Source organism: Gymnodraco acuticeps, unplaced genomic scaffold (assembly GCF_902827175.1).
Source record: "Gymnodraco acuticeps unplaced genomic scaffold, fGymAcu1.1, whole genome shotgun sequence".
Lineage (NCBI taxonomy): Eukaryota > Metazoa > Chordata > Actinopteri > Perciformes > Bathydraconidae > Gymnodraco > Gymnodraco acuticeps.
In genome coordinates this window covers 308246-334980 of record NW_022992154.1, presented here as the reverse complement: position 1 = coordinate 334980, position 26735 = coordinate 308246, and the positions used below count along the sequence as shown (strand labels likewise).

The window sequence follows — 26735 nt, the reverse complement described above, 5'->3', positions numbered from 1 at the left end:
TGTGTGGCTTTTTTCTAATCTTGTAATATTATATTTTGTTATAATGTTATGTTCGTTGTGAAGCACTTTGGCAAACCCTCTGTTTTGAAAATGTGCTATAGAAATAAAGTGGAGTGGATTAGACTCTGCTTTTTATGAAAAACACAAAATCATGTATTCTGTGTGTTGCATATGTGCCTGCAGGTATATGACAGAGTGCACACTGCCATCTACTGGTTACATTGATGGTTACATCAGGTCGCATGCCGCCTCAGTGAACTAAACACAAAGACACTAAGGCCATAATTTGGTGTTTAAACTTTGGTGGTAAAAGCATTTCGCTCAATATGATTCTGCTACATTCACCAGAGTGTGAGGTTTTAATAACTGATGCTTTTGAGGTTTCATGTTTGACAATATTTATAAGAAATGTTGAACTAGAAAGTAAAGAAAGAGTTGTAGAGACAGAAAAGTGCCGGTCCTAAACGTAGGCTGGCAGGAAACTCCTGAATGTGATTATTTCGTTTTTATTTGTTTTATGATCACAGGGATGAGCAGCAGTTCAGCAGCATTGCAGCCAAGGAGTTACATAATACATCTATAATCATATTATTTGTGTTGTTTTGAGTTGAAAAAACAGAGAAGGAGGAAGTGTATTCAAGCGATAGAGGTTTATGAGACAAAATGTTGCATCTAAATATTCTTAAAGCACCATGCAGAAGAGCCAAAACTAACCATTCTTTTATTTGATTTATGTTGTTTGGATTAAGGTACGTTTTTATCGAAAGATATTCTCTTTAATACATTTAATAAATAATGTTTTGTTCTGTAGAGCTCCCTTGACAACTAAACTTTCTTTTGTGTGAGAAATTATATATTATCTTAAAATAATCAAATCAATTAGATAAAAATGAAAATAAGAAGTATTTTTCTTCAGTTTTTGCCCTTTAGGTGGAGAACTGTACTGGCTGTGATAAATACCAACCAATCTAATTAATCATACGTTTGTTTAAAAATAGGAAGCTCTCCTCTAACACTCATTGTTGGTACATTTGTGGTTATGTTACAAATAGGAGCCACTTCTCAAAGGAGGTTGGAAGAAAAAGAAAAAGGTGTTAATGCAAAATAGCTTGTGTACCTGTCAGCCCTGAGAGAGGGAGCAGGAAGCACAGAGGTTAGTGCCGAGGAAAGGTATTAGTAGAGTCTGGAGGCGGTGAAGCGTCTTCCTTTGGTTTGGCCTCAGAGCTCGCCTCCACTTGAATTATGGAGTAGATTACATCATTGGCACGAGAGGAGGCGTTGAGTGATGAGGCGGTAACGACAGGAAATCTCAGTTCAGAGTAGACGAGTTCACTGAAATCATCTGCAGCCTGGAAGAAGAAGAAAAGTCAAGTTTATAACTAATGACTCAATAACCTACAGCGCACAAAAGGCCAGAAAGATGACTTTTCTTTACTCTTGTGCTCACACTAAAAATGTCACGTTGAATCACTCTATTTCCCCCATTCACAATACGAAAACACAATAAAGGCTCTACATACTAAAGCACCCAGATATTGTTCTAAACTGTATTAAAGTAAACAGGTATTATCTTGAACTGTATTGAAGTGAACATGTATTATTTGGGACTGTTTAAAGTAATCCTATATAAACCTTCTTACTTACACTCCATGACCCAGAGACCCTGACACACACACATACACCTCCTGTCTCCATGCAGCACACACATATAAACTCCTTGACCCAGATATCAACACACACACACATACGCCTCCGCTTATCAGCACACACACACACACACACACTTTCCCGCACTAACACACACACATGTTCTTTTTCCAAGGTTCTATCTGGGGCGAATAATCCCAAGCACCAATATATCTGTGTACAATGTTTGATACCAATATATCTGTGTACAATGTTTGATTGTTTTAAAAGAATAGTTTGTGTGAAATCTTCCTTGGGAAAGTAAAGGAGTTGGGTCCGGTATAAGATAAAAAGTGATTCTGACCTTGTATAGTTCCGAGGCTGTCACGCTCTGTTCAGAAGAAAAATACTTTTTCCCAGAACTCTGATTCGCTGTATTGGGCCCGACCCAAAGTGAATCCAACCAGTAAGAACACCTAGGGGAGTGAGCAACCGACCCAAACTCCTCCCCACGGACTCTCTGATTAGCTTAGGAGTAAAACTCCCCACGGACTCTCTGATTAGCTTAGGAGTAAAATGGGACGGAAGAGCCGACACACATCTCCGCCCCAAATATGTCCATATATACTGTTGTTTCTTCATGCAAAATGCCCCCTGTTTCTGACTGGCTGGTCCCGATATCTGTATCGCACGGCAGTAGAGCGGGGAGCCCGGAGTGTTCTGTTTCAGGGCACTCTGTATTTCGTATTGTGTTTTTTACTGTATTAAAATCAGATTATTGTTATAACTTTTATGCCGGTGTTTTGAACTCCTTTTATTAAATCTGACCAGGCTCATCTAAAGGACGGCGCGGAGCAGAGGTGGGCTTTAAGCCACCACTATTGTGTTTGCTCTTACACTACCTGCACAAGTATACCTTAAACTGTGCTTTATCTTCAAACAGTTAAAACCTATAAGGGCGGAGGTGGCGAAGTCGATAGGGACTTGGCTTGGGTCACCAGTTCAAGTCCCGGAAAGACCAACTGCTACCGAGGTGTCCCTGAGCAAGGCACCGTTCCCTACACTGCTCCATGGGCGCCGTACATAATGGCAGCCCACTGCTCCTAACACTAGGATGGGTCAAATGCAGAGGTTTCGTTACATTGAACCTGTACTACGTAATGACAATAAATTGAATCTTCTTGCGGGATTAATAAAGTTGTTGATTGATTGATAAGTTGAATCTTCTTCAATAAGTGCTGTTCATTTTTTAACTCAAGAATAAGCTATAAACCACAGACTGCCCCTTCTAGTGCTATATTTAACTTCAGTTCCTGTGCTGCTTTCGGTTAGCAGTTTAAAATTCCTGTTCATCATTGATATTAATATCGTGTTTTTGAAACTTCGTCTCAGCGTCTACATTTAAACGGTCTGAGGACTTCCTCCTCGAAACAGCTTGTGGTTTGATCTCAAGCCCACCTAGTTCCTGTTTTTAAAAGCTTGCTTACGCCTGTTGATGAACAAAATAGATGTGGTCTAAAATGTAACCTTTTAACAAACTTTTTAAGGTATATATCTTAGTTTTTTTGGCATTAAGAGCAACTATACATAGAGAACAAATACCTATATTATAAAGCATAGTACAGTGCTGTTACGGCCACCGGACGTCATAGCAACCGCACAGCTAATTTACATATAACACAGTCAACACGGAATTAACAGGACCTGGGAGGCGGCGGCCGTAACAGCGCTCTCACCAGGAAGCAACATGGTGATAAAGTTGCTTAAAACTTAATTTTCTAAATATGTATTTTGAGTGTAACTTCTGAGTAAAATCTTGAATCCCTGTGTAATCTCAAACATCAACTGTTATGTGACACTTTGTTTGTTGACACCATGTCCACACCCAGGCTTTCACACCCTTTCCTGTGTGAAGCCCTTCAACAAAGAAAAAAACCTGCTTCCCCAAAATAATATAAAGAATAATTTATCTTGTGCTTTCTAAAAAAAAGGCTGCATAGAGAGAAACCTGCAACATGTTGTTCAGGAGTATAACGACAATAGGGGAAATTCAGTTGTACAAAGTAGCAATAAGGTAAGCGTGAAAAAAACAGTACAGCAAAGATTCACACAGATCAATAAAATCTAATAATAAATAAAATAAAATCAAGGAAAAAATAATAATGATAATAATAATAAAAGACTATGAAAATAGGAGATGAATAAAAATAAGAGTAAAATAACTGTCAGCATATATACATATTTGGTCATCATCTAAGTTATAAAGTGCGGAATAAGTTAAAGTGACAAGTTAACATGGGTTGTGGAAACAGTGTATATTTATGACCAGTGATTTAATTTTATTTATTTTTCATATTTAACCCCTTATTGTGCAGACAATAAAGATCTTCTGGTTAGATTAGAAAGCCGGGGTCCAAACAACACAGTGAATAAAAGTACAGAGAAACCACCATCTTTGAGAGTTTATCTTACTTTGTGTTGAGAACGGACAGCAGTGGTACCGACGGGTCCGACCAAGCTGTAGTCGTCACTGGATTTATCGTCTTTTGGTTTGGTGTATTTGGCGTAAGCGTAAACTGAAGGGATTTCCACAGCAGGAGATCTCTGTGTGGGCTTGTTGGTCTACAGGAGAAGACGGGTTTAGTTTGTATTCATATCAGCTAGTTTCACAAACACTAGTGATGTTTGCATGTCCACACTTTCCCCAAACTCACCTTTGAGACAGAAGCGTACTCTGCTTCAACAGGAAGCTCTGAAAAACATGCATCAAAAACGCATTCAGACCACTTATGAAACATCTGGCCGAACAAAAACTGGGTCTTTGGTTAATTTAACAGATACCTGTTTTTGGAGCAATGATATTATTTTTTGTATTATTGATATACAGTATTAGCACGTACAAAATTAATCATGAAATTATCTTTTTTTTACATTTTACATTTAGAACAACTGTTATCTGTTATGTTAAACTTTGATTTATAAAAGATCAGAAAGTGTCATTATTCATGCAAAAATGGCAGTTTTAACTGTGTGTGTGTGTGTGTGTGTGTGTGTGTGTGTGTGTGTGTGTGTGTGTCTGTGCGTGTGTGTGTGTGTGTGTGTGTGTGTGTGCATGTGTATGTGTGGCCTAGCATTACTATACTTGTGGGGACCTAAATCTGTTTACACAGTCACGTGTGGGGACTCGCCTCCCTTATGGGGACAAATTGGAGGTCCCCATGAGGGGAATCATTAATTTTAGGGTGAAGACTTGGTTAGGTTTAGGATTAGGGTTAGGGTAAGGTTAAGGGTTAGGGTTAGGCATGTGTTGGTTATGGTTAAGGTTAGGATAAGTCTCCAGGAAATGCATGTAAGTCAATGTAATGTCCCCTGAAGTGATGTATACATGGTGTGTGTGAGTGTGTGTTTCCTGTTGCCTTGCCTTTGTGTTTCCGGGCCCTCCTCCTGCAGAAGAACAGCCCAGCCAGAGATAACATGATCTTGGCGAGCACAATCAGCCCCACATACAGCGGACCCCCTGCGGTGGGTTACACATACATATCATAATTCAATACACACATAAACAAACTCAAACACACTCGGGTCAATGGTTTACCTGTGTTACTACTGTAAATAAGAACGCATTGTATATAAATCACACTGTTACTCCCTTTAGACAGCAATGGCATAGGCGGTGTAGAAAAAGCTTCACTTTGTGTTCTTCAAAACACAAAAGCTGTTGGTAAGCAGCACCTGTTGCACCCTTCCTCCATCACTACTTCTATGTGGCATGCAGTAATGTTTTAGAAACACATTACCTTTTACTTCTGCCTCATCTTCGTATAAGATCAGTTCAAGAACACCTTGTTACGTTTTGTTTAATATCTTCATAAGTTCATGCGATCACTGACATCAGCAATTCATACTTTAGCATAATATTCAGATGAATCATCAACTTTCATGCAGTGCTTGAAGTTGAGCGTTTTTTTTGGATGTTTTGATTTTTGTTGTAATTATGTTTTGTCGAATGTTAATATTAGAGCTAAGAGGTGGGTGTGGCCACTAAGGGTAATGGAAGTGGGGAAGGGGATCTTGGCAAGATAACTTTACGACCTGGCTCGATTTGGCCTCGGTGATCCCGTAGGAAAACGTTCAGTAGTCTTCGTTTCTCTTCAGTTTCATAGTGAAGCCTAAATGGTTTCACTAACATTCAAGGGAACCCTAAAACTGTGTTATCAAAGATTTTAAAAAGTACCTGAAGTTGGTGCAGCTGTTCCCTGCGTCTGCTGCTGATGGGTGGGGGTTTCAGGGGAAGAGGATGAGGATGTGAAACTTTTTGAACTGGAGCTTTGCCTCTGAGGTGTTGGAGGTGTGGAGGCTGACTGAACTTCAGTGGAAAAAGGTTGAAGAGTCCACTTTGGTTTGGAAGTGGTTGGAGCTGAGATCAATGAAGACACAACGAAAGGATGTGAAAAAAATATTGGCAGTATTTTAGTAAAGATACATTTTAGAGTGAGTATTTTATTTGGAATCGTAACATATAATGCTTATAATCAAAATTCAAATATAGCTTTATCCATGTAACAGCTTTAGTTTATCAGGTTAAGGGGCGGGCCATCTCTAAGCGATAGACCAATCACAACAGAGCCTGCCAGCTAACCAATCAGAGCAGACTGGGCTCTGGTTTCAGACAGAGGGTGAAAAGAGGTGCTGCAGCACAGGCAGTATGAGAAAATGAAAGAGCTTTTTGAACATTAAAGCATGGAGACATGTCCCAGTAGAGACACTACATACTGATATGAGTGAAATGAGAATAACAGGGCCCTTTAAGAATTGGACCCGTTTTTTTTAAGTGATAAATGTTAACAGTTGTAAGATTACATATATTTGGTGTTTTTGGAGCTCTAAAACCTAAGCGTACTTTGTCTTTTAGTAAAAACTCACCATCTTCTACGATGATTTCTATCAGATCATGTGAGTTTCGAAACCAATCTCTGTCCAGACCACATATGTACCTTCCTGAGTCGGACTTCGTCAGCTTTGTGATGCTAACGCGAACGCGATATGACAGAAAAATAGTTTTGATATATTCAATGCTATATCTGCCTTGAGTCTGCCTGTCACCAGTCGTTTCAATGAGAATGCGTTCTTTACAGTCTGGTTTGCAGAGTAACTTCCTTGTTCCTGGCAAAACAAAGGAGCAATGAACTGAAATATTTCCTCCTTCAGTCCCTGTAAAGACGGGGTGTCCTCCTGCAGAGACAAGACCAGTGTTTGGACCCTGCAGGGCTGTTAAAAAGAAAAGCAAGTCACTGTCTGTGCCTCCTGTAACTAATTACAGCAAATACTGAACTACATTTACACATTGTCAAACAACAAGCTGCACAGGTAAATCACAGTCTATCAGGCATTGGTTCTGTGTATATTGTTATCACATTTAACATTTTCACAAAAGCAAGTATGACATTATTGGAAAATCCTCTTTAACTTTGTTTTTAACTTAACATATAAGACGCAATATTTAATGGCATACAAGTTACAACATAGTAGCAGCTCCATTACGCATTAAAACGTTTTCTGTAAAATATAAAGTTAATATGACATTAAAATAAAACATCAGCCATTGCAAAGTTTTATTTCAGACTTTATAAACACACTTATAAATACCCATAAACAGTCAATGTGTGTACACTGTTAAGTATACGAACATATTAAGTAGAACAGAGAGTTGAACTGTTCATACATTCAGTCGCACTAGAAGCTGTTACAGATATTACATTTGAGTTTTCTGTCGTAAAATAAACATTAGTATTTACATTAGTTGATCACATTTTTTAAGTCAATGCAGTTCAATTTGCTGAATTAATTTGAACCCCCCCTTTCTCCATGACAACCAAACAAACCTTAAGATGGTTACACGTTGAAATCTCCAGAAAAAGCAAGTGAATGAACCCTGGAGTTCTAAATCTAAGAGGGCATATTGACGGATTAATCAACCCTGAAGTCAACAAAAGCATTTGCAGAGACTTCCTGAGAAAGATTTAATTTGGGAGCCTCCAGCACAGGGGTCTCCAACCTTTTTTAGGATGAGCGCTACTTTCAAAAAATAAAACAAGTAGTGAGCTACTTTTACTTCTCTTTTTTTTGTTTTTTGAAGTGTATATATTTAGCACATTTTAACATTATACTTTGTGTGCTGTTTGGGTCATGTGGGACCCGTTTTCAGTGTTTACTAAAAGAAAATGTGTGCAATTTAATTATTTTAACCTGCTTTATTTGGGGGTGGACCTCACATCCTCTAGGGGGGTCCGGGAAGATTTTTTTTAAATGTTGAAGTTAAATGCATCAATCTGGTGCACTTTGAGCACAAATTGAATTTATGGATACAGCTCTCAACACTCAGATGAAAGGGAGCTGTAGACTTTTCAATAATCCAAACATCTTTAGAATATGATCACAACCAATAACAAATCATTTAAACTTGTTTATTATTATCTTATGTTACCTATAGTTAGCATTCTTTCTTTTTATTTATGCATATTTTACTAATCACTCCCCTTTTAAACTGTTGCAAGAACGTGATTGGTTGATATTCATTGTGGGGAGGAGGGGTGTTGGATAGATATAGAGTTGTAGTAAGTATATAGAGTTCGCTAAGATTGAGGTTTTGTTTATGCATAGGGTAGATTCTTTTAATTACATTTCCTTTTTTGTGTGTGTATTTTTTACATTTTGGATTTGCTTGGCGAGCTACTTATTGAGGGCTTGCGAGCTACCGGAAGGCTCGCGATCGACGTGTTGGAGACCCCTGCTCTAGCAGGTTTCTCCGAGAACGCTTTTTGCTCATTGTGTTAGAGGTAGTTTCCTGTGTGAAGTCTCAGCAGAACCAATGTGAATACTACAAAGTGAGACTATAAAAACTAACCTGGCTATTAGAAATGTATTTGAAAGCGTATGTGTTTGCAGGATTGTTGCTGAATTTGTATCCTCATGGTTGATTGCAATTATATTGTAAAAACCTTTGGATGAAGGCAAAATGTAAAAAAAAGTTGTTGATTACAGATACATTAGGAATATGCTCATACGTTTTTTATATTAAATACAAATAATGTGACTCATACTCATGGCTGGTCACACCTTTACCCACACAAACAAACAGCTGATGATCATACAGCTGGGGAGTTTAACATTAAATACAGAAAGGAAGATGACGTTATAGAGAAATGACAGAACTACAAAGTGTACTCACTGAGAACGACGAAGATCAAACTGTGGCAGACGTCCATGTTCGGGTCTCTGATGGTTGAACGCTGTCTCTCTTTCTTCTTCACCGGCAAACCAACACGTTTTCACTTCTCTAAACGATGGAGTCCCTGCTTAAAATAAAACACTTACAGCATGACTCTCCTCTAACACCTGCATGTGTATCACGTATGGTTTCACTTTAAAACGTTGCAACTTAATGCAGCAAAATAATATATTTTACTGTTAACATTTAAATTATTAAATTATTGTCAAACACATTTCAGAAATAATTTGTTTAAGATAACTTTTATTTGTATTTGTATACGTAGAAGGTGTGTTGCTAATTGCTAATATAAAATTAAATATAAAAAATAAAACTATAAAAAAAGGTGCAAATCCAAATATATATATATATATATATATTAGGGCTGTTAGTCCCTTAAAATAGTTAATCGCGATTAATCGCAAATTAATCGCACATTTTTTATCTGTTCTAAATGTACCTTAGAGGAATATTTTTCAAGTTTTTAATACTCTTATCAACATATGAGTGGACAAATATGCTTTATGCTAATGTTTATTATCATTTAAACAATGACAAATATTCTCATGAATATTAAACACAATAACCTCTGAACATTACAAATATTCGCCTCAATTCAACCTGGAACCTCTCATACAATAATACAATACAAATGGTGTGTGTGTGTGTGTGCGCGCGGCGTGTGTGTGTGTGTGTGTGTGTGTGTGTGTGTGTGTGTGTGTGGTGTGTGTGCGTTGGAGCTATGTGCAACTCAAGGCTCGAACGGGAGCTGCCTGGACGCTGCAATCATGTTGCACGCACTATCCGTGCTGAGTGTGCTGACTTTTCGTACAATGTCCCACTGTCTGGCTTCCTGCATAAAGTCAAGTGTTCGGCGCAGTTGTGGCGAAATGTCGCTCCTCTGTTTTCATTTAAACAGCTCCATATATCCGTTAGCGCAGCTAGCTAGCACCAGATGCTAACAACAACAATGCACGTAAGGTCTCTCTCTCGCTCGCTCGGGCATCCCGGTCCTCCCAATAGCCAGTCGGTGCCTGCCGGTGAGCGTGGAAGTGTGGTCTGCCAACAAGGGGCGGCAGGAGCGGGGCTGTCAGCATCAGCTTGTAGATGGTATTTTAAACTCGATGCGCTCTGAAACTACGGGGCGGCCGAGGAAAAAAAATACACACGCGTTAACGCGTTATTAACGCGTTAACTTGACAGCCCTAATATATATACAATACTAACAGGTTAAACAGTATGAGGAGTGGCATCTTGAAACCCGTACTGACCACATCTATAGTTTCATATCTATTTATTTATATTCCGCTATAATTAAACATTTCTGTAAATGAACTCTTTAACCAAAATAGTTAATTTAATAGTCAAAGCTAATTCGAAGCAACATATCTTATGCTAATCTGATAACTTGACTAGAACAGTCTATCTTACAGAGATAACTTTAATACCATATCAAGTGTAATAAAATGAACTTTATAAATACATTGAAGTCATAAAAGAGCTTTTTACATTAAACTACATATCGTTTAGCTGAGGCTTTTATCCAAAGGGACGTACAATAAGTGCAACCAGCTTTGACCTGAAGCAAACTGTTGAAGAGGCACGTTTTGTGAACTAGAGCAGAACTGAACATCACATGAGCAGGTCATTCAAAGCAGGTTTGAAATAAGTAAATGGTTAGATAATCGTACATATTCCCACAAACATCTCTCTGTGTCAGAATATTTATGCGGCTGCTTAATCCACACCAGCTTCTTCTGCCAGACTGTGAGAGTTATTGGGGGTCGTTAACAGTAGAGTACAGATGGGGCTCATCAGAGCTAGCTTCCATCCGAGGAACAGAGTAGATAACACACTCAGCGTCACCGTCTAAACCGCTGTGGGACGAGCCGACGCTGACAAAATTGATCTTAGAGTAGGCGTGTTGACTCGGGTCGTCTTCAGCCTGGAGGAAAAAACATTGCTTGATTAAATGTGTCTTTAAACAACAGAACAAAACAAGCAACTGGACTTGGTTGTGAAGTTACCGTCATCAAAACAAAAAAAAGTTTGTGTTTGTTTAGGTATTTTTTTCCATATTTAGACGTATTATATTACTGCAGACAATATTGTATTACTTGTTTATCCTTACTGTATTTTGTAAACTAGCTGCAGCAACAACATGGTAGTAATAATTGGTTTTGGCTCAATTTGGTCGTGTTTATTTGGCGTACAGTGTACAGTAAGGGTAAATTGAAGATATTTCCCCAGGATATCTCACATAGACCCTCGTACACTTTGTTGGTCTTCAGAAGACTGAATTCATTTGATTCTCACATTTCCTCAAACTCACCTCTGGTGCAGAAGCACATTGTGTTTCCACATGCGGTTCTGAAAAACACAACAGTACTTTGATAAAAAGACTCAGAACAGATTTTCAAACATGACATCACACATTCCCCATTTTAACCAATATTTAGGCCAACAATTACAATTGGAATAAAACAAGATAAATAAATGTGTCTTGAGTTTTTAAACAACAGAATATACAGTAGGCTATATTTAATCATTAACCACCCTGCCAAATCTCAATTACCAAAGAAAATTGATTAAGTATATAAAATAAAGTTTCAATGAAAAAAATAACAACCAATGGCTGTACATGTTTCTAAAATGCATATTAACTTTAAAAAAAAAAAAGCCTCTGATCTGACTTCACTGTGTTTGTGAAAAGCTTATTTTTATAAATGGCATACGTTTTGTAGATAGACTGATTTGCAGTCAGGTGTGATATAGATTTAAATGTATATTCTTGACTTGTTTTTTTAAATCGTATTAATGTGTAGTTGCATTGATACTAACATGTTGTATGTTCGTGATGTTGCAACTTGCAAAAGCATAAATCTAGCACCTGTTTCCTAGCAACAACTGAAGGATTGTCACTCTACAAGAACCAGTGATAAAACCTTTAGACTGAGCAGCAGTTGGGTTATTTTAATGCTGTAAATGAATATCCGTACCCCAATCTGGTGTTGGGGGATGGACATTTTGTGTGAGAAAGTTATTTAAGAATTGTGCGTCTGCTTTTAAAGTTAATATAGGTCAAGAGAAATCAGACAACTTTTCAGCGAGAAATGTTTTGTGTGTGTTTGTGTGTGTGTGTGTGTGTGTGTGTGTGTGTGTGTTACCTAGTTCCTCACTTTTGTCTTTACAAATCCTCTTCCTGCAGAATACCAGCACAGACAGTGATGACACGATGACCAGGACGACCAGAGTCAGAGACACATACAGGATCACACCTGTCAGTGTTTGAAGAATTACATATTTAATCTAACACTTAGAGTACCCATAATCCATTTAGTTGCTAATTGAAATGTACAGGCTGTGATTGCAGAAAAGGCCTAGAACAATATGATGGAAGAATGTGATGGACATTATCATGCTCTTTTATGTTACATTACATTACATTGCATTTAGCTGACGCTTTTGTCCAAAGCGACTTACAATAAGTACATTCGACCAGGAAGACACAACCTTGAAGAAAACAGAATCATATAAGTACATCAGGTTTCATAGAGCCAAACATTTCAAGTGCTACTCATGCTACTATGTCTCACAAGTTGTTGAAACGTTATCTAGTAAGCACAGTTTGTGGATGTACCTTTAGTTTCTTCAGGGTGCTTGGTGGTTTTAGAGGAGGCTGGTGTAGTTGTGGAACGTTCACTTTGGATTGTTGTTGTTGAGGATGCTGATGAGACGGATGATGAAGGTGTAGAAGTGGTCAGAGCTGTGAACAAAAACAAGCAAGAAGTCCTGATGAGAAAAATGAGATCCTCCCGAGTGTCTGTGTGTGTCGGCTGAACTTTTAAATTGAGTTTAAAACATTGTTTGAAGAGTTAAATGTAAACCATGACATCTAACACTTGAGTACCCATAATCCATTTTGTTTTTCAAGGGGGGGGGTTATCTTTAGGGGAAGACAACAGGTCAACAGTATTTGCCATATACTGTAAAAATAGAGTAAATCTTTTGAACGCTGAGAACCTGATTTCAAGATGAAGCATTTTAAAATCTACTTGAGAGCTGTGATCAAAAACAAGCAGACACAAAGAAGTCCTGATGAGAGAAATGAGATCCTCCTGAGTGTCTGTGTGTGTCGGCTGAACTAAATTGAGAGTTGAAAGCATCAGCAGCTTTCAGTGAAAACTGTCTTCAGAGACATGAACAAACATTTTCATTATCAAGCAGAAACTCACCATCAGTGACGTTGAGCATAAACCTCTGGTATAGATCTTTAGAGTCAGGTCTGCCCAGACCACACCTGTACCATCCTGAGTCAGACTGGGTCAGCTGGTTGATGCTCACAAACACAAATCCTCCTTTAACATGTCTGATGCTGTATCTGTCTTTTATAGTATACGTGTCACTAGTCGTTTCAACAAGAATGTCTCCTTCACATTTTTCCTTGCAGAAGAACATATTGGTCTCAATGCGAGTAAAGGAGCATTCAACTACAATATTTCCGCCAGTTCTAGCATCGATTGTTTTTTCTGCAGAAAGACCACCAACAAGTTTTGCTGTTGAAAAAAAAAACAATCAATAGTTACTATGTGTAGTTTACAAGTTGTAGTTTCATTATTTATAACTTTGTGTTTTTCAAACTTGATCCAGTCACTGAGGGATGAGGTGTGGCGATTTAATGAAACAAAGTTTTAACTAAATATTATTCAAGGAGATTTAGCAAATCATTATTTTACACTGTGCTCAAAATAGGATTTGATATCAATATATTTGGGATTAATATTAGATTTGAATGCTTCAATAAAATCCTTGGCTTTGTAATTTTGAGTTATAACTAGTGTCTTATTAAGGTGAGCTGATAATTAAATATGTGAACTTTAGAGATGATCTGTTGCAAAGAATGACATTTATTTTTGAAAGGATGTCTTTAACCCTTGAAAGTAGCGTTTTTATATTATGACTTACCCTGAGTTACCTTGAGTTCATTTGCTCATAACTTCCCTAAAACATTACTTATCTAAACACTTCTGCATTAACTGTTCTTGAGAAAAGAGGAGCTCGTCTCTTTCTGCAGAAGTGTTTTAAACGGTGAGGTTTAAGCAGAATGCATGTTTTAGGGAAGTAGTGAGCATACAGTAAATGACCTTTGGACTATACAGCATTAGTTGTGCAAGAGTTAATAAACAGATGTTTTAATATATTGTTGCTGTTGTAAAACAAAGCCCCAGTTAATTTAACATTTATTAAGACTTGTCTCCATTTAGGGATTCTTTGTTCACCGTGGAGTCATGCTAGAAAAGTTTTCTTCACAATTCAAGGTAACACAGGATGAGTAATTCAGTAATCGAAACATTTTAATGTGGGGTAAAGTATTCCTTTAAAGCCCCGACTGCAGCCACAAACTGCCAGTTCAGTTGTTGATATTGTCTTTTGATCTCAATCTATAACTAATTGTCTTACTTTTCAACAGAACAGAGAGTTGTTTCATAGACTCTCTACATTCAGCAATGGAAAACACAAAACAGACCAATATGACCGTGGTATTAAATTCTTCATCACTAAAATATCACTTGAAATAACAAAGTGTGTTCTTTACAATAATATTCAAATACACTTGTGTCAGTCTTGATTTATCCGTTACTTTCAGAAGAGATGTAGGATTAAGATGAGGTAAATATTCATGTTGAACTTGAGTTTTTCTTTGCCATATCTACACTTTAGCTAATGTGCACATGACAATAAAGCATTATAATTGAAACAAAAAGTAGGTGAAAGGGTAAAACTATTATTTAGACAAGGAAGAAAACATTCAGTTTTTAGTAGAAACTCACCGTCCACAACAATGATTTCAATACACGTGGATGAATTCCTTGAAGAAGATGCAGCCGAACCACACCTGTACTTTCCTGAGTCAGACTTGGTCAGCTGAGTGATGGTCACAACAAAACCTTTCGGTTTATGATCAATGCTGTATCTTCCTCTCTGATAAGCTTTGGCATCAGTTGTTTCAATGAGAATGTCTTCTTGTTTACATTTTTCCTTACAGAAAAAACTGTTTTTTTTATAAGGAAAGGAGCATTCAACTATGACATCTGCTCCTTCAGTTACTGAATAGAGCGTGAGTTGGGCACTGACGAGATCGGTGCTTCCATCCTGCAGAGCTGAACAAAAGATGAACAAAAGATGAACCATCATTATTAGTGGTCAGTACTTCCTGTAAGATGCTGCAGTCTGATGACAACACTTCCTGTTTCACATTAACACAGATCAAATGTACATTAGCGGCATTTATATATATAGTAAGAATACAAATCAAAGGATTAATAAAGGAACCAAGAAAATAATTTGGAGATTAAATGATTATGAAAATAATCATTAGCAGTACAATCAAGCATGTACATTATTTTACTAAATAATTAGTTGTTATGACTTCTAGTTTTACTCGTTCAGTATGCAGATAATAACTGGGTTTAATGATGATGTACAGTTTGTTTGAGGAAGTGAAACATACTTTTCAAGCTATTAAAAAGCCTAACTTTGAAATATTTGAATAACTCTTACTTCTGGAGCCTTGCATTAACTTAAGAAATACTTTAAAGGAAACATTTAAATTACTGAGATGAAAATAAAGAGAAGTACTCACAGAAGAGGAGGAAGAAGCAGATCAAAGTGCGAGAAATGTTCATGCTGAGACTCTGATGGTTTACCACGGACTGTCTTTCTTTACTGGAAACTTGTTACTTCTTTAAATGACGAAGTCCCTCCTCCAAACACAACACAGCTCTACTCTCCTCCCCAACGCAGAAACACTACGGTCTAAACATACTCCATTGAATGTGCTGAATTGTACTTTCAGGGTGCGTTCACACCTGCCTTGTATAGTCCGGTTGAATCGAACCCTGGTGCGTTTAGCCGCTTGGTGCGGTTCATTTGGGTCGGTGTGAACACAATCCGAGACCTCTGAAGTGAACTAAACAACCGGACTCTGGTCCGCTAAAATAGGTGGTCTCGGAGCGCTTGCTTGCGAACTCTGGAACGGTTCATCGCTGGTGTGAACGCAGTCCCCACCAAAACATAGGAAGCGTAGTATTTACGTGTCACAAGAATGCGGATATCTTCAAAATCTTTAGCGAAAGAGTCTTTCAAGCAGGGTGGGAATTTCACGACGGCCACGACGGCCATGGCCGTCGTTGCCCCGCACTTTGGCCGTGATGCCCTGTGAAAAAAAATGCAATTCACGGCCAAAGTGGCCTTGGTGCCCCTGTCAAAAGTTCCAGTGTAAACAACGCTAGTAAAGTCATACTAGTGCGCGCAGTAGGATAGTCCCGGGCGATGCCTGTGCCCTGTGGATCAGAGCGATTGCTCTGCTGTGATTGTTCCGTCAGAAATGCCTGTAGGGGCCCGACAGTCTCCTCCTCAGCCGCGGGAGCAAGACAAGCACAGGTAAGCAAGCGGACCAAGCTGTTTTGATATGATTTAACTGAAGTATGTGGTAGTATTTGAAAGGACTTAACATTTACGTGTTTATAGAAAGTACTATTGATAGGTAATTACCATTGTATTAGCCTATTTAAAGTCGACTCGTTACATTTTGTCATGAAAACTAGCGATAGCTAGCTAGTTTGGATAGCGCTAACGTCTTCCCTTCAAGGGGTCTACATCTAGTGTTGCTTCTACAAGCTAGCAGATAGCTGTCACCTTTGAATCTAGTATTTTTCTTGCTAAGCGGTTTTGATATAATACATGACTGACTTATGTGGTTTATGGCTGAACTTAACGTATACGTTTAAGAAACACTATTGCTAATCAGCCATTTGTAAAACGACTGGTGTTGACGTTAGTGCTACACTTTTCAGTCATGTTGATTGACCAGCGTAATTTAACCAAACGGCCTTTGTGCCCTGTCATGTGGCCTTTGTGCCCTGTCATGTGGCCTTTGTGCCCTTGAAAAAAATGTGAACGGGAAGGCCAAATGGCCTTGCCCCTAAAATGACGAAATTCCAAGCCTGCTTTCAAGACATCCGCGGTTGTTTAGTTAAAGAGTGAAGCAGAATGAAGTGTTGAACAGTGTCGTGTAAAGTAAAAATTCTCCGTCAGCTACAAAAGTAAGAACACCTGTCGTCGGTGAAACGCCCCTCCTTGCAGAACGTCTCTCATTATATGTGTTATAATGTTTTTTAACGGACGTTGTCTGATTATATAATCATATGCGCGGGCCGCATATGATTGTCTGTTGATCTCCAGATTAACAGCAGCATGAGAATAACCTGCCGAAAATGCCGATGCTCCATGGCGGAGGCTCCGGTAGAAATTGCCGGGATTTGAGTTTTTACCCCCTTAATGTCTCACCAATTATTGAACAGCATTTCCAAGCACATGACTTGTGTTTAAAGTTTATAGTCTGTTTGAGTTTTGCCCGTGTGAACGCAAACCGAAGCTTCTGAAAAATGAAACAATGTAACTAACTGTCGTCTGGTGCTCACCGGAGAGCGGACTATTAGGTGTGAATGCACCCAAATAGCTCCTTTCATAGTGTCGTTTTATTATAGAATATATGATTCTGTTTTTATGTCTAATGAATACATGTAGGAGCATTTTAATGTTGTGGTTCATAGGTCACCAACAGGCGGACCTATACAGACCCGTACCTCTCATCAATACATTATTAAGGGATCTTCTATTTTAACCTGATTTTAACCGGTGCAGACAGGGGGCGAAAGAGAGAGAGCGACACAGGGATGTCCTCGTTCAATCCAGCTTCTCAACGACGCCCTTTCACAGTCCATCACCTGTCACTGGACTGCATTCCAAATTAATCCCTTCAGACCTGTGTGATTTAGTTTCCACAAGTTTATTGAAATGAATTCATCCGTCTCTTTTTATTATAGTTTTCAATGTATTATTCTCGGTCCTGTATTTGTTTTTCCAGGTGTAACATTTCATTTAAGTTAAAATAATAATAATTGATGGTTTTAATGTTATTTGAGCTTGTTTCATATAAACTTTCGTACCAGTTCCTTATGTAAAAAAAAGCACTCACGGCCCGTCCACACAGCAGCGTTAAAAAAATCTTCCAACGCTTCTGCCCATTGACTTTGAATGGGGTGACGTCACTTTGCCTCGCTTTTCGCCGAACTGCATTGTGGGGAAGCAAAGCGAAGATTTCCAGGATTTTCAGGATTCAAAAGTTGAGCAATGTTCAACTTTTGAAGCTGAGGTGGAAGCGTCAGCCAATCAAATCCCGTTTATGCAAATCTGACAGTACAAGCGCTAGCCAATCAAACCGCGTGCAAGCTGGGAGAGCCAGACCGCAGTTCATTTTCTATATTCCTGAAAATGGAGGAGAAATTAGTTATTGCGGTAGCAAATCACCCGGTTCTTTATGACCAGTCATATGACCGCCATCTTACCTTAAAGAACTCATTATACCCTACTGTCCTACTAGGGCATTGCGTTCCAAGAATGCAGGGTTGTTGGTTGTTCCTAGAGTCTCTAAAAGTACAATGGGAGCCAGAGCCTTTTCTTATCAAGCTCCACATTTGTGGAATCAGCTTCCAGTTTGTGTTCGGGCGGCAGACACCCTATCCGTTTTTAAGAGTGCGCTTAAGACCTTCCTTTTTGATAAAGCTTATAGTTAGGGCTGATTAGATCCAGCCCCTAGTTTTGCTGATATAGGCTTAGTTTGTCGGGGGACATCTTACTTCTTCCTTCTCTCTGTCTATACCTGTGTACTCTCATGTTCCGATTAACCCAGCTTCCCCAAATGTCTTTCTTTTTGGTGTCTATATACGCCGGGATCCGGAGTCATGGATGATCCTGCGCTCCTCTGTCCTGGATCGCGAGCCCTGGATCTTGAGTCGTGGCTGTGGTCCTGGATCATAGGCCCTGGATGGATATCCTCGTGGATTCATCTTCCTATTATACACACATGCATTTCCAAACATTTGGACTACCTATGTTGCAAATGTATTATCTTTTCAATTTACACACGGCATCTATTGCACGTCTGTCCGTCCTGGGAGAGGGATCCCTCCTCTGTTGCTCTCCCTGAGGTTTCTCCCATTTTTCCCTTTAAACTGTGGGTTTTCTTCGGAAGTTTTTCCTTGTACGATGTGAGGGTCTAAGGACAGAGGGTGTCATATTGTCATACTGATATTTTGTACAAACTGTAAAGTCCACTGAGACAAATGTAACATTTGTGATATTGGGCTATATAAATAAACATTGATTGATTGATTGACCAGTCGCTAATAACGTAACGGGATTCTTTCACACAGTGACGTCACGAGCTACCCACAATGCAACATGCGCCATATATATATATATATATATAAATACGCCATTTTCCTGGAGGTGCAAATATCCTGGAAGTGCAAATATAAACAGCTAGCTAACGTAGCCAGGCAGAGCGGACTAGGTTTTTTTTTCTGAATTAACGACCGAAGAAATCGCTGCATGTCTTCGGATTACATCTCTGGACTTGAGGGGTGTGCTCTAGGTCGTTACCAGCGTAAACTAGAGCTGTGTGGGTTGTCGGATTGCCCTTACAGACTGCGTCGATTTTGGCTGCATCTACGTCTAATTTCTGGAAACACCAGGTGAATACCCCACTTGTCACAATAATATTATCATGCCATTGCATATATGTGGTATTTTAGAGTTGACTAGATATTGATTAAGGCAATAGACTATGATATTCAGTACAGGAAGCTTAGCAACACCTAGACGGTGTACGGCTGCTTGCACCTCGCGTAAAACGCGGATACCGGAAGTACGGTGTCGCGCTCCGCCCAATACCCGTATGTGTGTGTGAAAGAATACAAACCGGAGGAACCAGGCATGGAGGGAGGTGGCAGAGACAGTGGGTGAAACTGGTAGGTTTTCGCCTGTTTGGGGATTTTATATCCAGTTTACTTCGTTTTAACATTGCTATCACTTTGTATGTCGGGGGCAGGAGATTCATGTGATTGGTTGTTGGTCGCGTTGCTCGCAAAAAATCCCCAAGCTTCAGATACGCCCACTTCCAAGATTTTTTTAACGCGGCTGTGTGGACGTACCGTCAGTGATTTTAAACGGAAGGTTTTCACAATAAGGTTAACATGGTAGCTTAATTCAGGCAGATATTAGCGAAATTAGTCAACTTTTAATTTCCATCATTTCACTACAACACTCACTTACTCATGTATATGTTGTTGACTCAATAGTAAAAAAAAAAAAGGATTATTACTGGAAATGGTATCCGTCGTTTCATCATATTGTTCCCCTTAAAGAAGGAAGAAGTACTCAGGTCTTGTAATGAAGTAAAAGTAGAAGTAACAGTGTAGGAATACTCTGTTACAATTACAAGTCATGTGTTCAAAGGGTTACTCAAGTAAAAGTAACAACATTAGCATCAATACTTAAAGTACCAAAAATACAATGATTAAATATGCAAATTCACCGATTCCAGAATAATATGTTTTGATCATGATTATTGATCATTAAAAGTGTTATCAAAGCTGGTAAAGGTGCAGCTAGTTTTAATGACGTTGTATGCTGCAGGGTAGCTTGTGAATTGACTCCAGGTGTAACTAAAGTCTGATTTAAGTATTGATTATATTTCACATTAATTATCAAAATGTGCAAACTAAACCAAGATAATAAATAGATGTAGTAGAGTAAAAGTACACCATTTACCTCCAAAGCATAGTGGAGTAGAAGTACAAAGAAGCAGAAAATGGAAATATCTCAAAATGGTACTGCAGTACAGTATTTGAGTTAATGAACTTAGTTACTTCCCACTTCTGTCCTAATGTTAATTTAAACGGAAAATAACGTTTTTTAACAGAACACGGCTAACAGAATCAGTCTGGAGCTAGCTTGAAGGTGAAGTGAGGTTAGCATATTAAGAAGAAAACGGCCCTCCTGATGTTCTTTGTACCTTCTCTACTTTTATGTAACTGTTAAAACTAAATTAAACTGTGCTCTTATATTATTCATCACTTTCTGCTCATTCTAAGATCAACAATATGAAACGCAGCAGCAGCTCGTTCTTCGTCACTTTCTAACACCGGAAACTGCACTGTAAAACGTATTAAAAAATGTTTTAGTTTGTCGATAGTTAAAATATAATATTACTATAACATTTCACCTGTAGTTTCATCACATTTTGTTCTCATACTTCTAACTGTAATGTACTAACATTTAAATTCAAACTGAAAATAACGTTTTTTAACGGCTAACGCAAACAGTCCTGGAGCTAGCTTAATTTACCGAGGCAGGAGAAGAGCTGTTAGTCCATTAAGAAGAAAACTGCACTCCTGAAGTTCTTCGTACCTTCTGTAGTGAAACATGTCACTGTAATAAGTCATGAATAACACTTCAATTACTGTTCAGGATAAAAGATCAACAACGCAGCTCCTCATTCCTCTCAGGTTCACTGTCTCTGACCGGAAATTGCTCTGTAAAACTTCCGGTCAGTTTTTAGTAAAATCTGGATTTGAGGATCCACATCTTTAATTTAAGATTAATATTGTAATGCGTTTTTTTTTAATCGACACAAGTTTAAAAAGATCATGTTGTGTTTAATACAATGAATTATTAATGTTTTATTCCACATTCATCAGCGAAAACACTTTCCTACACTTCATGAGTTTAATCAATACAGCATCATCTTCCCTAATGTTAAACATACATCCAAACATATGTTAGGTTAAAGTCAATATCATCTTTTCTTGAGTATTTCCATTTACTGATACATTATACTTCATTACACTGCTAGAAGCATTTTACTGCCGCTCTGTTGCTTTTCCTCTGAAAAATAATTGTTTCTCTCTTATATTGTAAGATGTTGAAAAAAGTGAAAAAAAGCATGCATTTGCAGGGACTTCCTGTGAAGCTGAACATTTATGTTGGGATACAGATTTCTCTGTAAGGAAGACATAGTTCTGCAAATTGCGTTAAAGGTAGTTTCCTGTGTTGTGAAGGTACAACATGCTCAGCTACAGTCTGGCTGAACCACTCTAAAGACTACAGATGTATTATATATATTATAAGATCTTAAAAAAGAACAGAAAAGCCAATGTTGATCGGACACACATTAGAAAAAGGTACAACAATTTAGGAAATCTAATAATAAAATAGAAGTGACTCATACTGGTAGCTGATCACACTTCTAACCACAGGAACAAACAAGACAGAGACTCATTTTAAAATACGCAACACCCTGATGAGCACACATCTGGGGGAGTATATCTGTAAATATAAAAGGGAAATTACGTTATATAGAAAATGACAGAAATAAAGGTGTACTCACTAAAAAACCAAGAAGATCAAACCGTGGTAAACTGCAAGCCAACAATACATTCTTTACACCATTTCCCAAAAACTTTGGATAAGATCAAACTGTATTGATACTGAGGATAATTGTTGTGTCACAGCTGCAGATCAGAGTCGGAACACCGCCAATATAGAATAAAGTGTAAATATTGACAACAAACAAAGACTACTTCAATCCTTTTCCTTTGGTTGGGCCATTTGTCTTATTTACACTTATCTGATATCCCTTTTTACATTTGACAAAAGTTTTTCGGATAAAAAAAGCAAGAGATGTAAAAAACGTTCCCCCACTAGCATTCTTGTTTGGGTCTGTGACCAGGGAAAAAGCATGTGGACTTTTTTCTAAAGCTGCTGTTTGATGAGTCAGTTCTGTCCAGACCACACCTGTACCATCCTGAGTCAGACTGGGTCAGCTGTTTGATGCTCACAAACACAAATCCTCCTTTAACATGTCTGATGCTGTATCTGTCTTTTTTAGTATATGTGTCACTAGTCGTTTCAACAAGAATGTCTCTTTCACATTCTTCCTTGCAGAAGTACCTCTCGGTCCCAGAGCGAGTAAAGGAGCATTCAACTACAATATTTCCCCCAGTTCTAGCATCGATTGTTTTTTCTGCAGAAGGATCACCATCAAGTTTTGCTGTTGAAAAAAACAACAATCAATAGTTACTATGTGTAGTTTACAAGTTGTAGTTTCATTATTTATAACTTTGTGTTTTTTCAAACGTGATCCAGTGACTGAGGGATGAGGTGTGACGATTTAATGAAACAGCTTTTTAACTAAATATTATTCAAGGAGATTTAGCAAATCATTATTTTACACTGTGCTCAAAATAGGATTTGATATCAATATATTTTTAGATTAATATTAGATTTGAATGCTTCAATAAAATCCTTGGCTTTGTAATTTTGAGTTATAACTAGTGTCTCATTAAGGTGAGCTGATAATTAAATATGTGAACTTGATGATCTGTTGCAAAGAATGATGATTTATTTTTGAAAGGATGTCTTTAACCCTTCAAAGTATCATTTTGATATTATGACTTACACTGAGTTACCTTGAGTTCATAAGCTCATAACTTCCCTAAAACATTACTTATCTAAAAACTTCTGCATTAACTGTTCTTGAGAAAAGAGGAGCTCGTCTCTTTCTGCAGAAGTGTTTTAAACGGTGAGGTTTAAGCAGAATGCATGTTTTAGGGAAGTAGTGAGCACACAGTAAATGACCTTTGGACTATACAGCATTAGTTGTGTTCGAGTTAGTTAACGGATGTTTTAATATCTGCTGTTGTAAAACGAGGCCCTGAATTAATTTCACATTCATTAAGACTTTTCTCCATTTTGGGATTCTTTGTTCACCGTGGAGTCGTGCTAGAAAAAGTCTTCTACACAAATTCAAGGTAACACAGGATGAGTAATTCATTGATCTATAAATTGTAATTTGGGGGTTAATGTATTCCTTTAAAGCCCGACCGCAGCCAACGACCAGTTCAGTTGTTTTAATATTGTCTATTGATCTCAATCTATTTCTTATTGTCTTACTTTTCAACAGAACAGAGAGCTGTCTCATAGACTCTACAACATTCAGCAATGGAAAACACACAACAGAGCAATATGCTCCTGCTCCTGGTATTAAATTCTCCATCACTAAAATATCACTTGAAATAACAAAGTGTGTTCTTTACAATAATATTCAAATACACTTTTGTAAGTCTTGGTTTATCCGTTACTTTCAGAAGAGATGTAGGATTAAGATGAGGTAAATATTCATGTTGCACTTGAGTTTTTCTTTGCCACATCTAAACTGTAGCTATGTGCACATGACAATAAAGCATTACAATTGAAACAAAAAGTAGGTGAAAAGGTACAACTATTTAGACAAGGAAGAACATTCAGTTTTTAGTAGAAACTCACCGTCCACAACAATGATTTCAATAAACGTGTATGAAGTACTTGAAGAAGATGTATCCACACCACACCAGTACTTTCCTGAGTCAGACTTGGTCAGCTGAGTGATGGTCACAAAAAAATGTCTATCGTCATAATCAATGCTGTATCTGCCTCTCTGAGCTGAGGCACCGGATGTTTCAATGAGAATGTCTTTTTGTTCACATGTTTTCTTATAGAAGAACTTCCTGGTTCCATAAGAAGCAATGGAGCATTCAACTGTGACATTTTCTCCTTCAATTCCAGAATAGACAGAGACTTGGGCACTGACGAGACCGGGGTTTCCATCCTGCAGAGCTGAACAAAAGGTGAACAAAAGATGAGCCATCATTAGTAGTGGTCAGTACTTCCTGTAAGATGCTGCAGTCTGAAAACAACACTTCCTGTTTCACATGAACACAGATCCTCAGAGTTAAACCACAGCCTGTGACTGAAGATCACCATCAGCACTGCAGGTTAATGTGACCGTTTGGTCTGAGATCTTTATCCTTTAGACACAAAGACTGCATGAAGTCTACATCTCTTACTTTGAGCGTTACATTAGCGCAAAACGTTATAGTACATCACCTTCAACACCATTTTTTAATGTTATTTATGACATTTTTAGAATAAACAATTAGATAGATAGATAGATAATTTATTTATCCCAAATTGGGAAAGGATTTTGTCCCAGCAGCAGTACCAAGCATTACACAAGTTAAAATGTTTAAAAAGATACAATAAAATACAAGTCTAAAAAAAGTACAAATTAACATTAGCAGCATGTATATATAGTGAAAAATACAAATTTAAAGATTAATAAATGCATCAAGAAAATAATTTGCAGATCAAATGTTTATGAAAATAAACATTAGCAGTAAAGGCTAAAAACAAGCGTATACATTAACTGTGACTTAGTTTTACTTGTTCAGTCAGTAGATATAACTGAGTTTAATGATGAGGTACAGTTTGTTTGAGGAAGTGAAACATACATTTGAAGCTTAGGTCATTGGTTGCATATTAAAAAGCCAAACTTTGGAAGATTTGAATTTCTCGCACCGCTAAAGCCTCACATTAACATTAAAAGTTATTCAATTACAAGAGAGTTACATGAATAGTACTCACAGAAGAACAAGAAGAAGCAGATCAAAGTGTGACAGACTTTCATGCTGCGACTCTGATGGTTTACCACAACCTTTCTTTTTATTTTCTGGCCAACCAGGAACTTGTTACTTCTTTAAATGATGAAGTCCCTCCTCCAAACACAACACAGCTCTACTCTCCTCCCCAACGCAGAAACACTATGGTCTAAAAATACTTCATTGAAAGAACTGAATTCAAAATGTTACTTGGGTAAAAGCACAAAAGTATCAAGTATAGAAAAATGTATAAAATAATCACAAAAGCACATTTCAAAGTGTTATCATAGAATATTTGGCTTAATGATCATTGCACATTTGAATGCAGTCTTGAAGTTCACCTGATGAACATTAAAGATAAATTAAGAAATGTCCAGTTACAGAGGAAGTTATATTTGTCATGATCAGTTTTTGGTCTCCAGCAGAACTGAAACAACATATTTTTACGAATAACTCAGACTGCTATTTTTTCTTAGCTTCGTGGCTATCGACATTGACAAGTTGGCCTGTTGTCTGCATCTCTTGTTTAGTTAAGAAGCTTTATGAGATATTTTCTTCCCAGTCACTTCCTTTACCTTAGTTGGAGCAATGGCATAACAATAACATTATATTATCTATAACATTTTTAATTTTTGAATCAAAATGATCTACTAGCTCATTTATTGAGATATTAGCAGGGGCAAGTGTGGATGAAAAATTCTGAGTAAACATTTCCGCAGTATTTTCAGTTAAATATCGCTTTGTGGTTATCTCTTTTTGAACATCTTTGTGAACAGAAATAGAGCTCTCAAAGAAAACACAGGAATGATCAGAGAGTGCAACATCAGTCACCACAACCTCAGAGATATTCAGACCCTTTGAGATAATTAAGTCCAGAGTGCGCCCCTTATTGTGCGTGGGCTCCGTCACATGCTGAGTCAGTCCATAGCTATCAAGAACACAACACAGTTCTTTAGCCCCTCTGTCCTGGGGGTTGTCATTATGGATGTTAAAATCACCAACAATGACTAGACGGCCAAAGTCAATACACACTATAGACAGCAGTTCAGTAAAGTCATCAAAAAAGCTTGCACAGTATTTGGGTGGTCTATAGATATTTAGGAACAGAGCTCGAGAGGAGCATTTCAGCTGAAGGGCCACATATTCAAAAGTTCCCATAAGATGTCTTCCTGCATTGAATGGAATCATTGAACAGAATAGCAACTCCACCCCCTTTCTTATGCATTCTTTCCTGACTCATAAAACTAAAGTTGGGAGGGGTTGATTCGATAAGAACAGCTGCGCTGTTATTTTGTTCAATCCAAGTTTCCGTTAAAAACATAAAATCGAGATTGTGCTCAGTGATCAAATAATTGATTACAAATGTTTTTTCCTGCCAGAGACCTGACATTTAATAAAGCTAGTTTAAGTTTGTTAAACACACTATCAGTAAGATTTTTTTGTGACAGCTGTGGCTGACA

General features: G+C 37.9%; 3 protein-coding genes across 9 annotated transcripts; all 3 read right to left on the bottom strand.

Moving 5' to 3' along the window:
- LOC117538587 (CMRF35-like molecule 8) lies at window positions 1-21304 on the bottom strand. Of its 4 annotated transcripts, none has more exons than XM_034204438.1 (8): window positions 21146-21304; window positions 8855-8981; window positions 6550-6894; window positions 5861-6043; window positions 5048-5143; window positions 4341-4378; window positions 4099-4248; window positions 1-1349 (listed from the first exon to the last, which is right to left on the bottom strand). In XM_034204438.1, the coding sequence occupies exons 2-8, from the start codon at window positions 8889-8891 to the stop codon at window positions 1155-1157; spliced, it is 1044 nt and encodes a 347-aa protein (XP_034060329.1). In that variant the 5' UTR covers window positions 8892-8981; window positions 21146-21304; the 3' UTR covers window positions 1-1154. The 4 variants fall into 4 exon arrangements, with proteins under 4 accessions (XP_034060329.1, XP_034060331.1, XP_034060330.1 ...); XM_034204440.1 differs by having other exon boundaries at window positions 6550-6789; XM_034204439.1 differs by lacking the exon at window positions 21146-21304 and having other exon boundaries at window positions 8855-9168.
- On the bottom strand, window positions 10001-15646 carry LOC117538586. Of its 4 annotated transcripts, none has more exons than XM_034204433.1 (8): window positions 15537-15646; window positions 14725-15054; window positions 13129-13449; window positions 12534-12659; window positions 12377-12406; window positions 12061-12171; window positions 11226-11263; window positions 10001-10838 (listed from the first exon to the last, which is right to left on the bottom strand). In XM_034204433.1, the coding sequence occupies exons 1-8, from the start codon at window positions 15577-15579 to the stop codon at window positions 10668-10670; spliced, it is 1170 nt and encodes a 389-aa protein (XP_034060324.1). In that variant the 5' UTR covers window positions 15580-15646; the 3' UTR covers window positions 10001-10667. The 4 variants fall into 4 exon arrangements, with proteins under 4 accessions (XP_034060324.1, XP_034060325.1, XP_034060327.1 ...); XM_034204434.1 differs by having other exon boundaries at window positions 12073-12171; XM_034204436.1 differs by lacking the exon at window positions 12377-12406.
- A 131-nt stretch (window positions 21305-21435) lies between the features above and the next one.
- LOC117538589 (polymeric immunoglobulin receptor-like) lies at window positions 21436-25343 on the bottom strand. Its single transcript, XM_034204443.1, has 3 exons — window positions 25262-25343; window positions 24125-24454; window positions 21436-22850 (listed from the first exon to the last, which is right to left on the bottom strand). The coding sequence occupies exons 1-3, from the start codon at window positions 25302-25304 to the stop codon at window positions 22501-22503; spliced, it is 723 nt and encodes a 240-aa protein (XP_034060334.1). The 5' UTR covers window positions 25305-25343; the 3' UTR covers window positions 21436-22500.
- Window positions 25344-26735: the final 1392 nt, after the last annotated feature.